This window comes from Dipodomys merriami, unplaced genomic scaffold (genome assembly GCF_024711535.1).
Source record: "Dipodomys merriami isolate MVZ:Mamm:240054 unplaced genomic scaffold, mDipMer1.0.p SCAF_3, whole genome shotgun sequence".
NCBI classification, from domain to species: Eukaryota; Metazoa; Chordata; class Mammalia; order Rodentia; family Heteromyidae; genus Dipodomys; species Dipodomys merriami.
Genome location: NW_027204492.1, coordinates 73,577,238 through 73,599,956, shown reverse-complemented (window position 1 = coordinate 73,599,956; position 22,719 = coordinate 73,577,238). Strand labels below are relative to the sequence as shown.

At 44.6% G+C, this 22,719-nt stretch overlaps 1 protein-coding gene across 1 annotated transcript in view; it reads right to left on the bottom strand.

The window, feature by feature from the left end:
- Nucleotides 1-146: 146 nt before the first annotated feature.
- The window catches only part of LOC138839856 (uncharacterized), a 37,293-nt gene continuing 14,720 nt past the window's right edge, over nt 147-22,719 (bottom strand). Inside the window, exons 6-21 of the mRNA XM_070039366.1 lie at nt 8,367-8,477; nt 7,313-7,420; nt 6,985-7,113; nt 6,602-6,730; nt 6,243-6,377; nt 5,901-6,011; nt 5,215-5,367; nt 4,883-4,990; nt 4,535-4,645; nt 3,801-3,935; nt 3,091-3,219; nt 1,788-1,944; nt 1,219-1,295; nt 931-976; nt 365-406; nt 147-280 (exon numbers count right to left, since the gene is read on the bottom strand). Of these exons, the coding sequence (XP_069895467.1) occupies nt 276-280; nt 365-406; nt 931-976; nt 1,219-1,295; nt 1,788-1,944; nt 3,091-3,219; nt 3,801-3,935; nt 4,535-4,645; nt 4,883-4,990; nt 5,215-5,367; nt 5,901-6,011; nt 6,243-6,377; nt 6,602-6,730; nt 6,985-7,113; nt 7,313-7,420; nt 8,367-8,477 (1,686 nt within the window). The 3' untranslated portion in view covers nt 147-275. The remainder of the gene's footprint in view (nt 281-364; nt 407-930; nt 977-1,218; nt 1,296-1,787; nt 1,945-3,090; nt 3,220-3,800; nt 3,936-4,534; nt 4,646-4,882; nt 4,991-5,214; nt 5,368-5,900; nt 6,012-6,242; nt 6,378-6,601; nt 6,731-6,984; nt 7,114-7,312; nt 7,421-8,366; nt 8,478-22,719) is intronic.

Here is a 22,719-nt window from a genome sequence, read left to right as displayed (position 1 = left end):
TAGAGGTGATATCACCCTTCTTCTTTTCCCATGACCTCCACTGCTGAGAGAGACAGAGACAGAGACAGAGACAGAGAGAAAGAGCGAGAGAGAGACTGCAGACCACATTACACAAGATGCAATTTAATTTTGAAACTGTTGTCAACTGGAGTGGGTAGGGGCAATAAAGGGGCAAAGAGGATGCAGTGGCTGGAGAAAACCTAAACTGAAGCAACTAGGCCACAACTCTTGAGCTTCACAGTATTGGCTGCTTTTCTTGTGTGAAGATACTGGGTTCAACCTGTCAAACACTGCAGAGTCAGGGACATCCAGAGGCCTTCTTGAACTGCTGGTATGGTGGGAAGGAGTATAGTGGGCTACTTACTTTCAAAGGACTGGAATTTTGCAGTGAGTGTCCAAAGGGTTGCTGAAATAGAGAAGCATAATCAGGTACTCTAGATATAATGATAAAAGAACCCATGTTGTTCCCTCACAGAATCCCCGGGAAAATGCCTGAGAAGAGAACCCTATAGCCCACATTAAACAACTCTAGAACTAACCTCCACCCACCCATCACAACTCAATGTAGAAGTTTCATCTATACCAAAGCAACCTAAACCAACAGCTATCCAGGCTTACTAAAGAAAAATCACTCAAGAAACAATACATACCAGACAAACAAAGAAGGTATCTCTAAAGGCCCCAGAGGGTATCTTTGCATTTGGTTGTCTGAGTATACCCCACGTTTCAGCAATGCATTGTTCTTTGAGCCCCACCCCCCCACCAGCCAACACATACAAGGCTCCAGGCCACACCTGCTTGTTTTCTCCTCCCAGAGGAATGTTGGCCCCCTTAATACTGCCTGTAATTATGAGTCTTGCCCAGATACCTGCTCCCAGAACCCTCCAAATCTCTGTTCTCGACACTGCATCTGCCCCTCATTCATCATACCTAGTTTTTGCTTGAGCTTCTTTATTTCATTCAGTAACACATGACACTAGCTCAGCAGACACCAGAGAAAAAGAAATGATTAATGTGTTGCCTTCCTTTCTCCTCATCCTCCCTTATACCCGCACCCTGGGGTGTGTACCCCACTTTCCACCACCCTGAGGCAAGATTCACACAGTATCCTTAATAGGAAGGTGCTCTCTCTCCATTGAGCGCATGATGGGAGGATTATGTATTTCAATTCAATCTAGACATGGAGCCCACATTTCTGGAGACCAGAGGAGGAATTACCTGAGGACAATACTGTTGTCCAGATGGTTCTTGTGGCCTTTCTGCAACTGCAGAAAGCACAGGTGGCTCCTTATCACCTGAAAGAGAACACCAAAGCCCATCTTCCTAGCTAACATGGAAGGTAGGAATGGTCTGGTGGACTCACAAGTGAGGCAGCATCTCCCTCTGCTGGCAGCAACTTGCACTTATTCTGCCCAAGAACTCCACTCCTCTCTAGTCCTCTCTTGCCTGGCTCCAAATGTCACCCCAGCTACCTTTGTGTCCTCCTTAGGACTGTGGCTCTGGATTGATGCTAGAAAAGGCTCTGTTGAAATCATTGTCTACTTCTGGATTGGAGTTTCATCACTGTTACTTACCACTCCCCACTGCCTAAACCTCACTTACAGATCAATGTGGTTGCTTGAGATCAACCTTCCCCACATCCTTTTTCCTGAGGGAACAGTGCCTAGGCAAGCAGCATAGCCCGGAAGCAAGGCCGGACTCTGCCCCATCACCAAGAAATAACTGAAATGGATGTGTTCCTCCTCACATCCCATCCTTTCCAATGCTCTCAAACACACACCACTCACCAGAAGGTACAAGGCCTCTGGACATGATACCCCCCAGTCTTCGCTGCATGGGATTTGATAGTACATCAGTATGTGGGGTTGTTGAGTGGATATAGACATCGCTGACCTCTTCACACTGCATGGACTCGTCAGGTGGATCTGGATTGTTTGCTGAAATCTAATACAAAAAGTTTCCCTGAGTATGCAAATGTTTTGTTGAGGTGAGCTGAGGACACTGAGACATTGAAACCTGGCATCATATTTTTTTTCTTTTTTTGCAGTTACCTTAGTGCATATTATTCATCTAACATGGAATATTTCACTGTGATATTTTATAAGGCATATAATATGATCATATTCACTTCATCTTATTCTTTGTCCACTTCTTTTTTTTTTTTTTGTCGGTCATGGGACTTGAACTCTGGGCCTGGGCGCTGTCACTTAGCTGTTCAGCTCAAAGTGAGCACTCTACCACTTGAGCCACAGCGCTACTTCCGGTTTGCTGGTGGTTTGTTGGAGATAAGAGTCTCACCAACTTCCCTGCCCGGGCTGGCTTTGAACCTCGAACCTCAGATCTCAGCCTTCTGAGGAGCTAAGCATTACAGCCACCGGCGCCCAGCTTCTTTGTCCACTTTTTAAGTGAGTTTCAATGTGATCTTTCTGTACATACCTACAATATACTTTATTCATACTCTCTTTTTCCCTCTTCCACCTTTCACTGGATCCCCATCAATGTTCACACATTTAAGGCTACATCTATTTTCTTCCTTTACATCTAGCTTCTGCACATTCGAGAAATCAAGCAGTATTTTATCTTTCTGAGTCTAGCTTAGTCATTTAATATGATGGTCCGTATGATTTCCATCCACTGTGGGAGGCTCATCTCATCAGCACTTTCTGCCTCTGTCAGCCTCAGGCCAGGAGTAGAGGTTTCAAAAAAGTCCCAAGACCTGTGCCAGACAGGATTAAGGAAGAGCTGAGAGGAAGGAAATCAGGGACATGCGAATATACACCAAAGTTGTACAGCCTATATATACTCTAAGCCTTTTCCAGACACAAACCAGCAGCCAGTGCTGCTGCAAATCTCACCACTGCCATGAGGGGCAGGAAATGCACAGAGTACAGCAAATCTTACCATGACTAGCACCTGCCAAGTGCTCTCCTCATGCTCATCTCTACAAAAAGGAACCTAAATGCTGCATTTGAAAAATGGTGGCTTTCTAATGACTAGTAATGATAAAGGGCATAGAGAACATGAGTAAAGATGTCTGACTTGGTGATGAAGAAGGGCATGGCGAGAGAAAGAGGAGGTACTCATACTCACTTGGGCTTGTAGGACAGAGGCTCTATTTGGGTCATGACCTTCACTAGCCACCATATGGGTCTCCCTTCTCCTCAACACCACAGTTCTATTCAGAGTGCCGTCTTCACCGGACTTATTTGGTTTAGAATACTGCAAAGACAACGTCTTGGACTTCACAAACAAACCAACACCCGAGACTGGGGAAAAGGCGGCTGATGTTTGCCCCTACTACAAGGACCCTGGATATGACTTCCTAATGATGATGAACTCCCAGTCACAATCTCTGAGGAGGTGGCAGAGGGAACACGGACAAGGATATATGCATTAGGGGAGGGACAGAACATGGTAAGAGGGAGAGAATAAGCTACTCTCATTCACTTGGGCTTCTGAGGCAGGCTCACTATTAAAGTCATGCTATTCACTGGGCATTGGTAGGGTTTTGCTTCTTTTCCATATCACCGTTCTCTTGTAAGTGCTGACTTTACTGGACTTATTTGATTCAGAATGCTGCAAAAGAAGTGTTTTGAACATCTCAAACAGAGAAACAGCCGAAATTGGAGAAAGGTGGCCAATATCTGTCCCTACTACAAGACCCTGGATGTAGAATCCTTACAAAGGTGGGATGCCAGTGAAACCTACGGCCAGGGGCATGGGAGACACGGGTAAAAGTATGTGCATTAGTGGATGGTTAGGGAATGATGACAGTAAGAGGGAGAGGACCGGCTACTCACATTCATTTGGGCCCCTGGGACAGGATCTCTATTTGGGCCATGAACTTCTCTGGCTTCCTGCTGAGTCTCTGTTCTCCTCCACACTACAGTTCTCTTCAAAGTGCTGCCTTCCTTGGGTTGACTTGATTCAGAATACTGCAAAAGAAATGTTTTGAATGTCCTAAACAGAAGAGCATCCAAGACTTGAGGAAGGTGCCCGATGTCTGTCCCTACTACAATGACCCTGAATGTAGCATCCTGACAAAGGTGGGCTGCCAGTGAAACCTATGACCAGGGGGAAGAGTGAACATGGGCAAAGATGGTCATTAGTGGATGGGAAGAGCGTAGTGAGAGGAAAGGAGGAGGATAGACTACAATTGCTCATGTGGGATCCTGGCACAGAATCTCTATTTCGTAATGATCTTCTATAGATACTTCTTTAGGCTGAGTGAGTCTCCCTCCTCCTCCACACCATAGATCTATTCAAAACACTGCCTTCACTGGACTGTTTTGGTTCAGAACTCAGAGGTGAGAATGGCTTGGACCTCTCACACGGAGGAGCATCTAGGATTGGGCTAGAGGGGGTGATGTCCACCTCCTTATAAGGATCCTGGATGTGACATCCTAACAACTATGGTCTCCCAGTGAGAAACTCCAGAGGAAAGAGCAGAGGGAACACAGGCAAGGATGTCTATACCAGGGATGAGAAGGAGAGAGGGAGAGAAAGAGGAGGGGCATAGGCTACCCACACTCACTTGAGCTTCTTCGGCAGGTTCTCTATTTGGGTCATGGTCTTCTCTAGCCACTGGCCCAGTTTCCCTTTTCCTCCACATGATAGGCCTCTTCAAAGTATAGTTTTCATTGGCCTGTATTGATTCAAAATGCTTCAAAGACAATTTCTTGGCCCTCCCAAACAGAGGCAAACATGAGACTGGGGGAAAGGCAGTTGATGTCCTTCCCTAATACAAAGGCCCTGAAGAGGTCTCCTAATGATGGTGAACTCTGTCACAAGGAGCAGGAGGCATAGGAAATGTGGGCAAAAGATGTGTGCATTAGGGGAGAAATAGAACATGGTGAGAGGAAAATGAGAACAGGATACTCACATTCATTTGGGGTCCTGGGGTAGGATCTCTATTTGGGTCATGAACTTCTCTAACCACTGGCTGAGTCCCCCTTTTCCTCCACACCACAGATCTCTTCAGTCCATAATGCTGCAAGGAGAATGTCCTGAACCTCTTGACTAGAGGGACACTTGGGCCTGGGGGAAAGGCAGCTGTGATATCCCCTCCTACTACCAGGATATGGCATCCTAATGCCGTTGAGCTCCCAGGGACAATCCCTCAGAGGGCTTAATCAGTATATGCGCTAGGATGTGTGGCTTAGGGGAGGGGAAAGGAAAAATGAAAGGAGTGGAGGATAGGCTATTCACACTCACTTGGGCTTCGGAGGCAGGGTTTCTATTTGGTTCATGATCTTCTCTGGCCGCTAGATCAATTTCCCTTCTCCTCATCACCACACATCTCTTCAATGTGTCACTTTCACTGGCTTCCTTTGGTTCAGAATGCTGAGAGGAAAATTCTTGGACCACCTAAACAGAGGAACACCCAAGATTTGAGGGAAGGCTACCGATACTGCTCCCAACTATAAGTACTATAGCTGTGACATCCTTACAACTGTGGAATCCCAGTGACAATCTCTAAGGAAAGGCCAGAGGGAACATGGGCAAGGATGTCTACACTATAGCTGGGAAGGAAAATTGATGAGAAAGAGGAAGAGGATGAGCTTCTGGGACAGGATCTCTCTTTGGGTCCTAACCTTCTCTGGCCACATACAAGAATTCCCCTTTTCTCCATACTCTATATCTCTTCCTAGTGCTGCCTTCAGTTCATAATGCTGCAAGGAGAATGTCTTGGACCTCCCAAATAGAGGAACACTCTTGACTCGAGGAAAGGCAGCTCATATCTGCCCCAACTACAGTGTCCTTGGATCTAGCCTCCCAGTGACGATGAGCTACAAGCAACAATCTCTGAACAGGAGGCAGAAGGAATATGGGTACATTTCTGTGCACTAGGGGAGGGACAGATCATGGAGAGAGGAAAAGGAGGAAGACACGTTACTCACATTCACTTGGAGTGCTGGAGCAGGATCTCTAGTTGGGTCATGATCTCTGGCCACTGGCTGAGTTTCTCTTCTTCTCCATACCACAGTGCTCAAAGTTCTGCTTTCACTGGCCTGATTTGGTTCAGAATGCTGGGAGGGGATTGTCTTAGACCACCCATTTTGGGGGTATGAGGTAAAGATAACACCCACCCCTACTACATGGACCCTAGATGTGGTATCCTATCGATGGTGAGCTCCCAGTCACAATCCTTGAGGAGGTGACAGAGGGAACATGGCAAAATATATGCATTAGGGGAGGAAAAGAGCATGGTTAGAGGAAGAGGAGGAGAATGGGCTACTCACACTCCCTTGGGTTTGTGGGACAGAATCCCTGTTTAGGTCATGACCTTCTCTGGCGACTGGCTGAATTTCCTTTCTCCTCTGTTCCAGAGGTCTTTTCAAATTTCTGCTTTCACTGGACTTCTTTGGTTCATAATGCTGCAAAAAGAACGTCTTGGACCACTCAACAGAGAAACACACTGTTTCTCTGGCTAGCTAATGTCGGTCCCAACTACAAGAACCCTGGGTGTGACATCCTCACAACTATGGGCTCCTACTAACAACTTCCAAGGAAAGGACAAAGCGAACATGGTAAAGACCTCTACACTAGGGATGAGAAGGAGAGGGGAGAAAAGTGGGGAGGATGGCATATTCACACTCACTTGAGCTTCTTGAGCAAGATTTCTCTTTGGGTCAGGATCTTCTCTAGCCAGGGGCTGGAATTCCCTTTTTCTCCACAACACAGATCTTTTAAAAGTACTTCCTTCATTGCACTGGTTTGGTTCAGAATGCTGCAAGGAGAAGGTCTTGAACCTCCCATAGAGGAACACCAAACACTGAGGGAAAAGTGGCTCATGTTTGCCCTTACTACAAGGACCTTAGAGGGACACTCAAGATCTGGGGAGAGCACTGAACTCTGTCCCTATTACAAGGATTCTGGATCCCAATGACAAGCCTTGAAAAGGGCAGTGGAAACATGGACGAAGACGTGTTCATTAAGAGAAGGATGGCATGGTGAGGGGAAAAGGAGGATGTTCATACTCACTTGGGTTTCTTGGATGAGATCTCTATTTGAGTCATGATCCTCTCTGACTACCCACTGATTTTCTCTTCTCTTCCACACCACAGATTTCTTTGAAGTACTTCCATGACTGGTCAGATTCAGCTCAGAATGCTGCAAGGAGAATGTCTGATACCTACCCCCTCCCCCGCCATTACAATGATCCTGATGTAGTAGAAGTCTAATGATGGTAGGCTTCTAGGTGACAATCCCTGAGGAAGGGGTAGAGGGAACTTGGGCAGATTTATGTGCACTAGTGGAGGTAAAGAGCACAGTGACAGGCAAAGGAGAATGATAAGCTTCTCACACTCACTTGGCCTTCTGGAGCAGGATCTCTATGTGTGTGATCTTCTCTGGACACCGACTGAGTTTCCCTTCTCCGCACCACAGATCTCCACAAATCTCTGCTCTCATTGCCCTGCTTTGGTTAAGAATGCTGCAGTGATTATCTTGATCCACCAAAGCACAGGAACACCCAATTCTGGGTGAAAGGCAGCTAATATCTGCCCCTACTACAAGGACCCCGGGTGTGGCAAGTGAGAACGGTGACATCACAGTCACAATCCCTGAAGAGAGGAAAGGGGGAACATAGGCAAAGATATGTGGATTTGGAGGTACAGAGCATGGTGACAGGAAGAGGAGGGGGACAGGCTACTTGCACTCGCTTGGGCTCCTGGGGAAGAATCTCTACTTGGGTAAGGATGTTCTTTGGCCACTGGCTGAGTCTCCCTTCTCCTCCATTCTGTAGATTGCCTCAAAGTGCTGCCTTCATTGGACTGATCTGGTCCAGAATGCTGCATGGAGAATATTCTAGACCTCCTATACGGAGGAACACCTGAGACCCATGGACTGATGCAGACTAATGTCTGCACCTACTACAGGGACCTTGGATGTGTCATCCTAATGGTGGTGGGCTCCCTAGTCACAACACTTGAGGAAGAGGCAGCGGGAACATGGGAAAACTTCTGTGCACTAAGGGAGGAAAGAGCATGGTGAGACAGACTACTCGGACTCACTTGAGATCCTGGAACAGAATCTCTATTTAGGTAATGGTCCTCTCTGCCCCGCTGCTGAGTCTCCCTTCTCCTCCACACCACAGCTCTCTCCAAAGTGTTGAATTCACTGGACTGACTTGATTCAGAATGCTACAAAGGGAATGCTCACAGAGGAGCACCCAATATTGGGAGAAAAGTGGCCGATGTTCATCCCTACTATAATGACCATGGATATGTCATACATACAAAGGTGAGCTGCCAGTGACAATTTATGATCAGGGGGCAGAGGGAACATGGGAAAAGATATGTTCATTAGTGGAGGAGAAGGGCATGATGAGAGGAAGAAGGGGAGGATAGGCTACTTACACTCACCTGGGGTTTTGGAACAGGTTTTCTATTGGACTCCTGGTTTTCTCTGGCCATGGACCGGAGCTCTGTTTCCCTCCACATTTCACATCTCTTCAAACTGCTGCTAGGATTGGACTGGTTGGGTCCAGAATTCAGAGAGGAGAATGACTTGGAACTCGGAAACAAGGGAACTTTAAAGAGTGGGGATACAGCAGCTGCTTTATGAAGAGGTACTTTGACCTGCCCCAATGAAGGAAAGGTTCTTTCCATAGTTATTGTTGAAACTCCCTCTTGGGATTTCTTCTCCCTAGCCATTTTCTTTCTAGGATTGAACCTTGGGAGGCTACCTGGAGTAAAAGGTTTAGCCACCCCTGAATAGGTATTTCCTCCCTTGGCCATGTTGTTTTTTTGTTTTGTTTTGTTTTTTGTTTTTTTTTTTTGATGGGAGGGATTCCCAGCTCTCCATAGGCCTGCCTTCCCAGGGTTGTATTATTCCCTTAAGAAAGGCAAAGAGTGAACTCCCAGGCATAGTGTACAAAGTCTCATTTTTCCCGGGTCACCCTCATGTATGGATCCTCACAGGAATCTTCTGAAATCTCAGCATCAGAGGAAAGACGTTGCGCTTTTTTGACTGACCATCCTGCTAGCTACAGTGGCTCTCTCTATTCTTTGCCCTGCCAACCCTGCTTGGTTTGGGCCTACTTGGTTAAAGTGGGGATAGCAGAGGCCTGTTGTGCTCCCACATGGGTAGGGACCAGTGTGCCTCTCCCCCACTGGGGTCTAGGGCTGCCTCTGGCCAAGTGCTGGACAGGGTGGTGGTGAAGCTTTCCAGAGTCAGAAATCTGATGCTGGCATCCAGCTACTGCTTTCTTGTAACCTCGACACTGAAGTTGAGCACTGAGACTCAAGCACCCACTCCCCTCTTCTGCTGGGAAACTAGATTCTTCTCCTCCACCCTAAAAGATTGATTCTTCCTTTTTTTTTTTTTTTTTTTTGCTGGTCCTGGGCCTTGAACTCAGGGCCTGGAAGTGGTCCCTAAGCCTCTTTGTGCTCAAGGCTAGTGCTCTATCACTTGAGCCACAGCGCCACTTCCAGTTTTCTAGTGGTTTATTGGAGATAAGAGTCTCACGGACTTTCCTGCCGGGCTGGCTTTGAACCTCGACCCTCAGATCTCTGCTTCCTGAGTAGCTAGGATTACAGGCATGAGCCACCAGTGCCTGGCTTGGATCTTCCAATTCTGTCACTATTAATTCGGACTCTGAACCAAACTCACAAACTGGGGCCCTGGAAGGTCTCTGTCTATCTGTGGTGGCACTGGGTCATGGACATGGCAGCTGTCTATCCGTAGAAGTCCCGGATAACTGATGAGGCTGGATGCCACGATGCCTCGCAGCTGACACTATTGAACCTGCATCACTCCCCACCCTCTGCACCAAAACCCCATCCCGACCAAACACCTCACAGTGAGAGTTTATGTTTCCAGCGTCCAGCTTATGGAGAGACCGTTGGCCTGGTCATCACGAGACCCACGTGACTGTTCACAAATGCTCTTACCTCCGGAGCCTCAATCTTCTGCGTCAAATAACGCCAGGCTTTCCCACCTTTGAGGACAGTCATTGGCCTTCCTTCCACCAATCAATGTGCTTCTCGTTATGATGTTTGCCAAAGCCCTAGCCAATAGGAATGAGACTATATCCTTTGCAGCCAATCCTGGGATCCTGTGACTGACAGATCAGTAAGCCAGTGGATGAGGGCAGAGCCTGATGTGCGGAGGTAGCTCCTCCTAATTGTTTCCCGCTTCTTCTGTTTGGGTACCTAGCTTGGAATGAGAGTCCCACCCTCAAGCCTCATCTTTCCATTGGTAAAGCAGAGCAATAATGGCAATTTGCTCAGGGACTTCTGAGCATTCGTTGTAAGAGTAAATGTGTAAATGCCCAAAAGTGGGATTGCTGAGTCACAGGGGAGCTCTATGTGGAGTCTTCTGAGGAACCTCCATACTGCTTTCCAAAGTAGTTGAACAAGTTTACACTCCCACCAACAATGAAGTAGGGTTCCCTTCTGTCCACATCCCCTCCAGCATCTGTTGTTATTAGAGTTCTTGATTTTTGCCATTCTAACTAGGGTGAGATGGAATCTCAATGTTGCTTTGATTTGCATTTCTTTTATGGCTAGAGAGGTTGAGCATTTCTTCATGTGTTTATTGGTCATTCTTACTTCCTCTTCAGAGAAGTTTCTCTTTAAGTCTTTAGCCCACTTATTTATTGGACAGTTGTTTCTTTGAGGATTTGTTGTTGGGGGATTTAATTGTTTGAGTTCCACGTATATTTTAGATATGAGACCTTTGTCCTTTGTATGGCTAGTGAAGATCTTCTCCCAGTCCGTGGGTTTTTTTAATTGATCTTTCTAGCTATGTCCTTTGCCATGCAGAAGCTCTGCAATTTCATGCAATTCCATTTATCCAACCTTTCTTTGATTTATTGTGTCTCTGGGCCTCTATTAAGAAAATTTGGCTTGTGCCAAGGAGACCTAGGGTTTGTCCTATTCCATTCTGTGATGTTTGCAGAGTGTCTGCTTTGACTCCAAGGTCTTTGATCCATTTAGAGTTGATTCTGGTGCAGGGTGATATATAAGGATCTAGCTTTAGTTTTCTACAGGAGATTAACCAATTTTGCCAGGACAATTTACTCAATCCCACTTTTGGGCATTTACCCAAATGATTACAAACAAACAAGACCATACTAAAGCTACCAGCACAATTATGTTTATTGCAGCATTATTTACCAGAGCTAAGATATATATCCAACCCAGCTGCCCCTCAGTAGATGAATGGATCAACAAAATGGGATATATATATATATATATATATATATATATATATGTACACACACACACACACACACACATACACACGCACACACATATATATATATATATTTATATATTTATAATGGAATTCTATGCCTGCATCAGAAAAGATGGCATCGCCCCATTTGTTAGGAAATGGAAAGTCTTGGAAAAAATTATATTAAGTGAAATAAACCAGGCCCAAAGAAACATAGGTCCTGTGGTTTCCCTTATTTGCAATAACTAGTATATGTCTGGAACAAGCAGAAAAGGCCAGATAGGATGATGTTAAGCGAAATGAACCCCAAGATAGAGACACAAGTGTTATTTTCTTTCTTGCTATTGTTTCTAATATATTTATATGGTACCATTTGATTTTTTTGTTGCTTTGTATGTCCCTCCCCCATAGTATAACCCACGTTTTCACTGTATTTGATGTTGCTATAATTTGGGGTGGGGAAGGGAAAAAACAAATTGTTTAAATACGGATACAGGTTGACCACATTGCAACAATGAGATGTACAAGATGCTATGTTGAAAAACGAACTTTACAATTTAGGCGGGAGGAGGGGAGAGAGGGAGTGTAGTTGAGGAGGTAAGAGGGAAGGGATGGTAGGAGAAAAACAAAGGAGGGGCAACAGTGCTTGATAATAAATGTACTCATTACCTTGCTCATGTAACTGTAAACCCTCTGTACAGTATTTTCACAATAAAAACTTATTTAATAAAAAAAAGAGTAGATGTGGACCTCTAGCACAGAAGGGATTTTTTTGACATCTGGTTGGCAGAAAAGGCTCCTACCCATCAGTACCGTGCCATTGCCCTGAGCAATGTACAGCCATGTACATAGCCTATGGCTGTAGTAAACGAGACATAGTAGGAAGCCCCACAGCACACAGATGGTTAACTTTTATCTGAAGAGGTATCAGGACTAAACAGGGGACCAATGGCTCATACCTATCATTCCAGCTACTCAAGGGACTGAGATCTGACAATCACGATGCAATGTCAGCCTGAAGCCAGACAATGACAGTGGCTCATGCCTGTAATCTTAACTACTCTGCAGGCTAAAATCTCAGGATTGTGGTTAGAAGCCAGCCCAGACAGGAAAAAAGCTGGAAGTGGTGCTGTGGCTCAAGGGGTAGAATGCTAGCCTTGAGCAAAAGGAGCTCAAGAACACAGCCCAGGCCAAGAGTTCAAGCACAAGGACCGACCAAAAAAAAAGTCAGCCCGAGCAGGATGAGATCCTTACTCCCAATTAACCAGAGACGGAGCTTTGTGTCAAGTGGTAGAGTGCCGGCTTTGAATGAAAAGCCAAGTTAGAGTGCGAGGTTCTGACTTAAGCCCAAGTACTGGCACACCTGTAGGAGAGGGCCAGTGATCGCAGACTGTGGGCTTCCTTGTTTTTCACTATCAGTCTGGAGGTATTGCTGTGAATCAAGCTTGAGGCCCCTTTCACACAACCCTTGGTGATGCTTTGTCAGTCCTCCCTCCTCCCTCTCAACTTACGGTCTGATCTCTGCTTATAGTCTAACTAAACCTGCATGATACTCTTGCTATAGCATGTGCACCAGGCAATGGTAGGAGCTGAGCCTCCAGTCTCTGGAGGAGTAAGGGGAAGATTCTCAGACTCGAGTTAGAGAAGCACTTTTGGGTTCCATTGGAAAGAAGGTGCTAGCCAGGCCCTTAAGCATCCTACTCCCCAGCCAGGAGAAGTGGGAAAGGGGAGTCTCACTCCCTGATATGCTTCATACTACTCTGCTCCAATTGAGTTCAGAGTGAGGTTGCCTGGCCCATCTGTCTGTCTTTTGTGCAGGGGCAGTATAGAATCCCGAACAAAGACCCATATGGACTAGGTGTCAGGGCTCTACACTTCATTCCTATCAATACTGTGATGGCAGAAAAGGTAGTCTCCTGAGAATCTATCTAGGGCCACAGGAACCTTAGCCACCAAGCCCATCAATAACAGTGATGAAGGTCAGCCCTATCAGGCTGTAGGGTGGACAAACAAAATGTTGGATTCCACTGGGAAGCAGTCAGATGCCACCTATAATAGGAGGGGTTGTGGTGAGTCATAAACAGATTCTAGTCTTTGCTGTCACAAACTCCTGGGGGACCTCAAGCTCATTTGTCCTCAATCTCCAAGAACTTGATTCCCCATGCACATTTCCTCAGAATCTATTTTCTCTCAAAGGAAAGTGGATGCTCCTGCTTTGGGATGTTTATCCTGGTAAGTTGTGACCACAAGTATAGCCATAGAGACAATCCGTGTAGAAGAAAAATGGCTGGGCTAGATGCCAATGTCCCACACTTGTAATCTTAAGCTACTCAGGAGGCTGAGATCTGAGGATCATTGTTTGAACCCAACTGGTCCGTGAGACTCTTATCTCCAATTAACCACCGAAAAGCCAGAAGCAGAGATGGAGCTCAAGTAGTAGATGGCTAGTCTTGAGTGAAAAAGCTGAGAGACAGTACCTAGGTTCTGAGTTCAATACCCAATGCGCGCATGCGCACCCCCCTTCCCCCAAAACGAACAATGACTGGACACAGTGGCCCACGCGTGCCTCAGGAACATGTGCCACACAAATACGAGGAATACAAAAAATGGGTGACCTTTCAAAAGGCACCACCCTACCTCCACTGGAGGTTTGTTTCATAGAAACATTTCTATAAGTATTAGGGGTTGCAGTTCTGCTCCATTTCCTCCCTTTTGGACCCAGTCTTCCCAATAGACTCATCATTGACCTCTGGTGGCACCACACAAAGACTAAACTCACCTTGGAACCTGACTTTCCATACCTGGTGATTTCCTCTTCTATATAAGTAGAAATCTTGGTCACGACTATGGTGTAGTGAACAAAAGGAAATCTATGAGAAATATACGAGGAATTAGAGATAATGGGAAGAGAGGAAAGTACAGGTTTGTCTCTCAGGGCTCCAGCTCCAACCCAGAGATATACCACTAGGCTAACCTGGGTGAAATTGCCCTCCAGCAACCACAATAGCCAGGGAACTGTACTGCCGCATCCTTCAAGCCCTGGCCAGCAAGCCAGCCCTCCTGCAGACAATCTACTCCATAGCCCTATGTTGACGGTGTCACCAGTTTCAAATGCCTTATCCTTCTCTGTAGGATGGTTCTACCCATCTACTGTTTCACACTCGGCACAAATTTTGTGAAGAAATTTTGTTTGCATGTTTCATCTCAAATTTTCTAGACTTACTTCTGAGGTCACAGGACATTCTTTTTAGTGAGCATCATATATTGGTGTTCCCTTCCCCACTGAAAGTTGCATTGGCTCCCTTACCACAATGGTCTCTTCAATGCAAAGAGCAGAAATGTTAAGATCCTTTGTGATTCCACATCTAGGAAAGTAAATAAGAAGCAATGCCAAAATGTATTATAAGAGATGCATACACATGATAAAGTATATCCCAGAAATTTAAGTTAAATCGGCTTTAGTGATTTAGTGTTTTAATGAACTGCTTCTCCAGCCAGTGCCTCCTACCCAAACCTTTTGAGCCAGATACTAGTTTATTTTTATTAGATAACTGTATTCCTTGTTTTGGTACAGTCATTTGAACTCAGGGCTTTGCATTTGTTAGGCATGGATTCTACCACTTGAACCATGACTCTAGACCTGTACTGGTCTGTTTCTACTGCTTGAGCAGTTATTTTTTTGTGCTAGTCCTGAGCTTGAATTCAGTGCCTGGGCACTGCCCCCGAGCTTTTGTGCTTATGGCTAACGATCCAGAACTTTGAGACACAGTGGCATTTCTGCCTTTGGGGTAGTTACTTGGAGATAAGAGTCTTATGAACTTTCTTGCCAAGGCTGGCTTTGAAATACAATCCTCAGCTCTCAGCCTCCTGTGTAGCTAGAATTACAGGTGTGGGCAGCTGGTGTCCAGCCAGACTGGGTGATGGTTTAAAAAGTAGAAATTTACTTTTTTTCAGTTTTGAGACTAGGAATTCCAGACTTGAGTTTACTTCCTATTGTTATAACATCTATGATTGGATAACTTATGAAGGAACAAAGTTTATTCCGCTTATGTTTCTGGAGCCCAGAAGTCCAAGATCCAGTCCTCATTTCTCAAGGGCCTTGAATTGTATTATAAAAAAGCAGGAAAATTAAGTGGAAGTGGATGCATGCCACTTAGAGTGAAAGGGAGCCTCACCGTGTAACAATATGCTCTCATGGCAACTAATTCAGCATGTGAGACTCAAGCCACTTCATATAAGGCACTAATTCCTCTTAATTAATGACTTAGCCACCTCTTGAAGGACCCACCACACAATACTATCACAAAGACAATCAAATCTGAACAGAATTTTTGGAGAGACCAAACCATGCTCAAACTAAACCAATCCAAGGTCAAGCCTCTCAAATTCAAGGCTAGCCTGTGTAACATAGCAAGATGCAGTTAAACAAATCAAAACATTCATATTACCCAAATGGTTTTACAAGTTAACCACAGTTCTCATGAAAATGCTAACATCCCCCAGCCCTCTTCACAGAAATAGAAAAAAAGAACACTGCTTGCATTCACATGGTAGCACAAAAGACCCCAAACAGACAAAGCAGTCTTACATAAAGGGAACAAGCAGAGGTATCTATCGAACCTGAATTCAAGACACATTACAGGCGTATACTAACCAAGGGAGCATGGTACTGGCATAAAAACCAACACAGAAACCAAAGGAACATAATAGAGACTCCCTCGAATAAAGCCACACATCTACAGCCAAATGATTGTCAATGCTACAGCTAGGAAACACATGAGAATAAGGGCAGCTTCTTTCCTGAATGCTGCTGTGAAAGCTGAGTATCCATACACAGTTGGACACCTTTAGCACTTTATCAACTGATCCACCAACCTTGAAATAGCTACTTTCAAAAAAAGCCTGAAGATAGTAGATTCTGGCAAGAATACAGAGAAAAGGAGCCTGTACTGTTGGCGGGAATATAAATTAGTATAGCTACTGTGGAGGACAGTATGAATGACCCTCCCCAAACCAAGTTTACTATCTGATCCCCTTGTCTCACTTCTAATTTATAGAAAGGAACTATGATCAAAATATTAAAGAATGCTGGCTACTCAGGAGACTGAGGGTTGCAGTTCAAAGCCAGCCTAGCCAGGAAAGTCCTGAGAGACTCTTATCTTTTTAAAAATCACACAAAAAAGCTCTGGCTCAAGAGGTGCAGCTCTGGCCTTGAGTAGAAAAGCTAACACACAGTGCTTAGGACCGTTACTGCCCCAGTCCTGGCACACACGCACAAATAATGAGATGATTGCAGGTATGGTAATGAGGGGTCATGCCTGTCATCACAGCTACTCAGGAGGCTGAGATCTGAGGATTGTAGTTCAATGCCAGCTCAGGCTGAAAGGTCCATCAGACCCTTATATCCAATTAGCCAAGAAAAAGCCAGAATTTGAGATGTGGCTCAAGTTGTAGAGTGGCAGCCTTGAGCAGAAAAGCTCAGGGACAGTACCAAGCCTTGATTTCAAACCCAGTACACTCACTAAAGTGAGAGAGATAGAGACATAGAGACCTGTACCCATAATCATCAGTCTAGACATGTACATGGATGCGTGAGTAAAGAAAGCATGGCTCTACCATGTGGGTCTACCACTTGAGCCACATCTTCACATTTGGCTTATCGGAGACTAATTGGTGGTAAGAGTCTCAAGGACTTTTCTGTCTGGGCTGGATTCAAACCTCCATTCTCAGATCTTAGCCTCCTGAGTAGCTAGGATTACAAGCATGAGCCTCCAATGCCCGGTGGCTCAGAAGACTGCTCTTCTGACAAATATATATTCAAATATTTAATGATAATATCTCAGAAAACCCCAACTAGCTCCAGTGATTCTGGAAACAATTAAAATAGACCATTTTGATTATCTGAATGAGAACAGTTAGGCAACACAGAAGCAACTATATTCTGAAGAGAGAAAGAGAGGAAGAGCGTTGGGAATCATCCAAGTGGGAACAGGACAACAAGAAAGCACAAAGAGACCAAAGAAACAGAAAAGCTGCATACAGTTCTAAGTCCATGCCTGTCTTCCTGAGAGGGGAAAAGGAGGCTGACGTTGCCATTACAAGGTAAGATGGATGACCCCAGCAACAGACTGGCAATTCTAGCTACACAGCAAGCCTATACCTCTCATACTTTAAAAACAAATTGTTACTATAAAGGTGATGTACCTAGCAGTTGCAGTTACATAAGTCAGATAATGAGTATATTTCTTTTTGGACAAGGTCACTCCTTCCCTCACTCTCTCATACGATTTTAGTCTACCATGGCACTGGTGAGGCAGTGACTGCTCCACTCTGGAAGGCTAGCCTTAGTGAAGACATTCTGCCACTCCCTTTATTTCCGGGGGATTAACTGAGAGTAGGTCTCTGGATGGAAACAGAGATGCTCTGGGAATCTATAACAATAAACCTCATGACTCTGGGAGACTTGGGACTCCCTAGCCACTAATCTGTGTGAGAGATGGCCATGATAGTGGGTCCAGGAGAAAGTGGGTCCCACAGAGAAGTTTCAGCATCAGGCCACTGTGGCAGCAGTGAAGGGCACTTAGTGGTCAGAGGTCACACCCTTCTTGGCCAAAAGCAACTCCCGTTACAAAAAGTAAAAAATAAAAATAAAGCAACTCTCATTTTTTGATTCAGGCAGAAGCAAAGACCAATCCTCTGCTGGGCTTTGTCATCACTCTCCAGGGCCTGCCTCCTGGGTGCATGTGTAGAAGATGATGTGAGCCAGGGACCTGCCCCCAGACCTTCTGAATTCCACTATCGCCATAGCCTCCTCTTCTCCACAGGCAGGAAGACTGAGCATCTGTTCTGTAACTATGGAGACTGTAAGCACAGAGACCAGCAGGCAAATGATTTGTCACTCAGTTCTCCATCAGCCAGTACACAACTCCCTGCTGCCTCTGCTCTCCCAAGTTAGATGCCTTTTAGTATTACCTTGGGCTCAAATGCTTGATAGCCTTTAAGACAGAAGCCAGGAAATGTGTTGAATAAATGGGAGCCTAGCCATCCCCTAGGCTGTAAAAGTCCCTTTAACCAACAGCTGTTACCAGGACATAAGGAGTCATGCCATTTGCAGGAAAGGGATGGAACTGCAGATCAAAAGACAAATATGACCTGTGTTGATTTACATGTAGCATTAGAACTAAAATGCTACCAGTGATGATGCTATCCCTACAATGATGATAGTGGTGGTGATGATGATGATTATGATGATGATGATGATGATGATGATGATGATGATGATGAAGATGACTAGACATGAGTATAATTGGAGCCTGTCAACGGGCATCAAGAGGAGTAAGGAGAAGGAAGGAGATGGTACTTGGTGGGGTGACGATGAATCAAGGATGATAAAAGACCTTTTGTGAAGGTAGTCAGATGAAACTCACCAAATGCTGTCTGAAAACTAGGGGAGGGGAATCAAGTGTTTCATGGAATATAATAACTTGTTTTAAGTCTATTATATTGTATACATCTATAGAATCACTACAATGAAATACCCATGTAGTATTAATAAATGTTAATATGCTCACCCTATAATCCTAGGAGTGATGTGCAATATTAGGAACCCAGTTTGAATCTAAACTAGGCAGAAAAATCCAGGAGGTTTTTATCTCCAATTAAGCAGCAAAGAGTCAGAAGTGGAGTTGTGGCTAAAATAGTAGAAAAGCATCTGTTAATGAAAAAGTGGGATGACAACTCAAGACCCACATTTCAAGCCCCAGTACCAGCACACACACTCAAAGGATGAAAAAATACCTACTCACCACCCCACACACATATGCACACACAACAAAGATCAAAGAGAAAAGGAGCAAACAATTGTAAGAAAATGCTACATACTTGTGAAACTAAATAATATGTAGGAGGTAATTGCAATATCCTTTCAACTATACTTGGAGGCTAGAAATTTTAGAAAGTAATCTCCGAGGTAAAGTAGAGTAATATTATCACCACACTTTGAAAAATCTAGGACAAATGAAATGCTCTAGAAATATAACAAAATTGATGTAAGTAGGAAGAATGAACTTAAATTATTTCGTAATAGAGCTATAGCAGTAGAAAAACTCTCTGTTGTTGTGGTATGTGTGCTGTGGACATTAGAGCTGGAATGAAATTTAGGGCCTCCTGTGCATGACGAAGCACTCTAACATACAGCATACTCACAGTCCCTTAATAAATTTAACCAACAAATGACACATTTCCTCAGTGAATTCTGAAGACATCCCCCAAACAAATAACTTCTCTGAATCCTACAGAAGATAGAAAACAAAACATCCTCAATATATGGTATGTAGTGGGAAGAACAATGATACCAAATCATGTTCAGGATACTTTAAGAGAGGAATATCTCCGATCAGTTTGTTAAAAGTCATTAATACATATATATATAGAGAGAGATGTGCTTGTGTGTGTGTGCATATATACGCATATATACATATATATGTATATCTCAAACAATAGTTCCTGGGGTGGTATTAAAAGGGTACTGCTATAGACCCACCACCAACATCTATTCAGCATTTAAATTCCTTATGTCTTCTGACTAGGAACCTCTTTGCTCAACCGTTCAGCCCTGGACAACACGGGATTGGTTTCCTTCTTGGGACTTCTGAAGGTTCAGGGCACTGTGGACCAGGGCTGCCAACGTTGGGTTTTAGACTCTGAGTGATGGTTAGCAGGACTTGTACCCTCTAGGGCCACCAGACCTCCATTCCCATTACGGATATTAGAACAGTGCACCCTGGAATAGCAGCACAGGGAGGGCTCCCAGGGCTAAGCTGAAGGCCACAACTTACAGAATGGACGACTTCGAGCAGGTAGCTTTGTTTTCCTCTCAGAAGAGGACATGGATAATGAGGAAATGTGGATGGGAAAAGGAGTTCTTGGAGGTGGAGGACAGATGGGCCTGATGTGGATGGAAGTCAACCAGGAATGCGTGACAGCAAAGACTAGAATATGTGAGTGTCACTTACTAGGACAATTTCCTACTGGGAATAGGGCCTCACAGATGCCAGAGGGAAGCCAGCAATGCGCTGGGCCTTTGGGTAGTCTGGGAGAATTGGTCTGACTCATTGTTGTTGACCGGCTTGCTGGCTTCAAGGACACTTGGGCACTAGCTGGACTCAGGAGCACATCATGTTTTGTGCCAGCACAGTAAAAGATCACGTTGGGAAATGAAGTCCAGGGAGCCCTGGCAGCTGGTCCAGGTGGGACTTTGGGGCTCTACGGTACCTTGCACTGAGGGCAGGCAAGGCACATCGCCAAGTCAACCTCACTGTGTGCTCACTCTGAGCCAAATAGTAGGAGGCAAGGCAGGATCCGAGCTGTATAGGGCAGTCCCATTTTCTTTGGCAGCCACTTGGGAATATTATCCCACGTGTGCCAATTGAAATATAAAATGTGTGACTTTAAATCTAAAATACTGTTGATGTTGATATGATGATAAGGACCTTGGTGACAATTATGTCTTTTGAAAAAGTTAAATTTCTGGGCGCACGTGGCTCACGCCTGTAACCTAGCTACTCAAGAGGCTGAGATCTGAGGATCACGGTTCAAAGCTAGCCCAGACAGGAAGGTCCATGAGACTCTTATCTCCAATTAATCACCAGAAATCCGCAAGTGGCCCTGTCGCTCAAGTGGTGGAGTGCTTGCCTTGAACTGTAGAGCTGAGGGACAGTGCCCGGGCCCAGAATTCAAGTCCCATGACCAACAAAAAAAATTAAGTTGTTGTACAAAGAGGTTAAAATTACATACTTCAGGCCTAATATTTGATAAGGGAGTCAAAAATGCAGGATGGAATAAAGACAGCCTCTTCAACAAATGGTGCTGGCAGAATTGACTATACACATGTACTGTTCACAATAGCCAGGATATGGAAACAGCCCATTTGTCCCACCACAGACGAATCGATCCAAAAATTGTGGTATCTATACACAACAGAATATTGTGCAGCCATTAGAAAGGACAAAACGATAGCATTTGAAGGAAAATGGATGGAACTAGAAGAAATCATGTTGAGTGAAGTAAGCCAAGAGCAAAGAGAAAAACGGCACATGGACCCTGATAAGTGGGTGCTAAATCCAAAATGTAAGGTGATACGACAAAGCTAACAAGACTTGAGAAACAAAGGACTTCCACTCATCTGGTCGAATCACTACTAAATAACCCCATGCTGCTGATCACATATATGGTATATATGTGCACATTGGAGGGAAACTAGGAGGAGTACACAGAACTAAAGGGAATCAGGGGAAAACATACAACAGTGGGACCCATCAGCTGCACTGGACATTGATCAAAACGAACCAAGCAACTCAATGGCAGCGATGAGAGGGAGGGAATGAGTGGCAAGGAGGGGACAGCTGACACTATGCAAAAGGAAAGGGACGTACACATCACCCAATGTGGAAGAAATAACAGTATTGTCAAAGCCCATAGAACTCATAAACTTTATAGACCACGATAGACAATTTGCCCCATGAAAGTTAGAATGTGCTTGTGAATTTATCTAAGCATCACTATCCCACAATACTGTGAAATTTGTGGAAATTATGTAATCACTTAATCACAATAAAGAATTTGCAGGAAAAAAAAAAACACAAAAAAACCTGAAGCTAGATCCTTATATATCATTCTCACCAGAATCAAAACCAAATGGATGAATGGCTTTAAGATAAGGCCAGATACCAGGAAAGTATTACAAGAAGGGGTAGGGGAAATACTAGAGCTCCTAGGCATGGGTTGAACCTTCCTAAGTAAGGACCCAGAATCACAAAAATTCAAAGAAAGACTAGATGAATGGCAATGCATCAAACTGAAGAGTTTCTGCACAGCAAAGGACGTAGCTAGGAAGATAAATAGAAAGCCCACAGAATGGCAGATTTTTACTAACTATGAATCAGACAAGGGCCTCGTATCTAAAATATACTTAGAGTTCAAAAAATTAACCCACTCAACATAAGCCCTCAAGGAAACAACAATCCAATTTATAAATGGGCTAAAGATTAAAAGAGAAACTTCTCAGAAGCAGCAGCAATAATGACCAATAGGCAAATGAAGAAATGTTCAATATCTCTGGTCATACAAGAAATGCAAATCAAAACAACATTGAAATTCCACCTCACCCCAGTTAGAATGGCCAACATCAAGAAAACTAACAATAACAGATGTTGGCGGGGATGTGGCCTAAAGGGAATGCTACTACACTGTTAGAGGGAATGTAAGCTTGTTCAACCACTCTGGAAAGCAGTGTGGAGTTTCCTCAAAAGGCTATAAACATAAAGCTTCCCTATAACCCAGCGATTCCATGTCTGGGAATTTATCCAATAAAACACAGACAGGACCACACCACAGCTACCAGCACAACAATGTTCACTGCAGCATTAATTACCATAGCCAAGATATGGAATCAACCCAAATGCAGATGAATCTGTGGTATATATACACAATGGAATTCTATGCTTCCATCAGAAAGAATGATATTGTACCATTTGA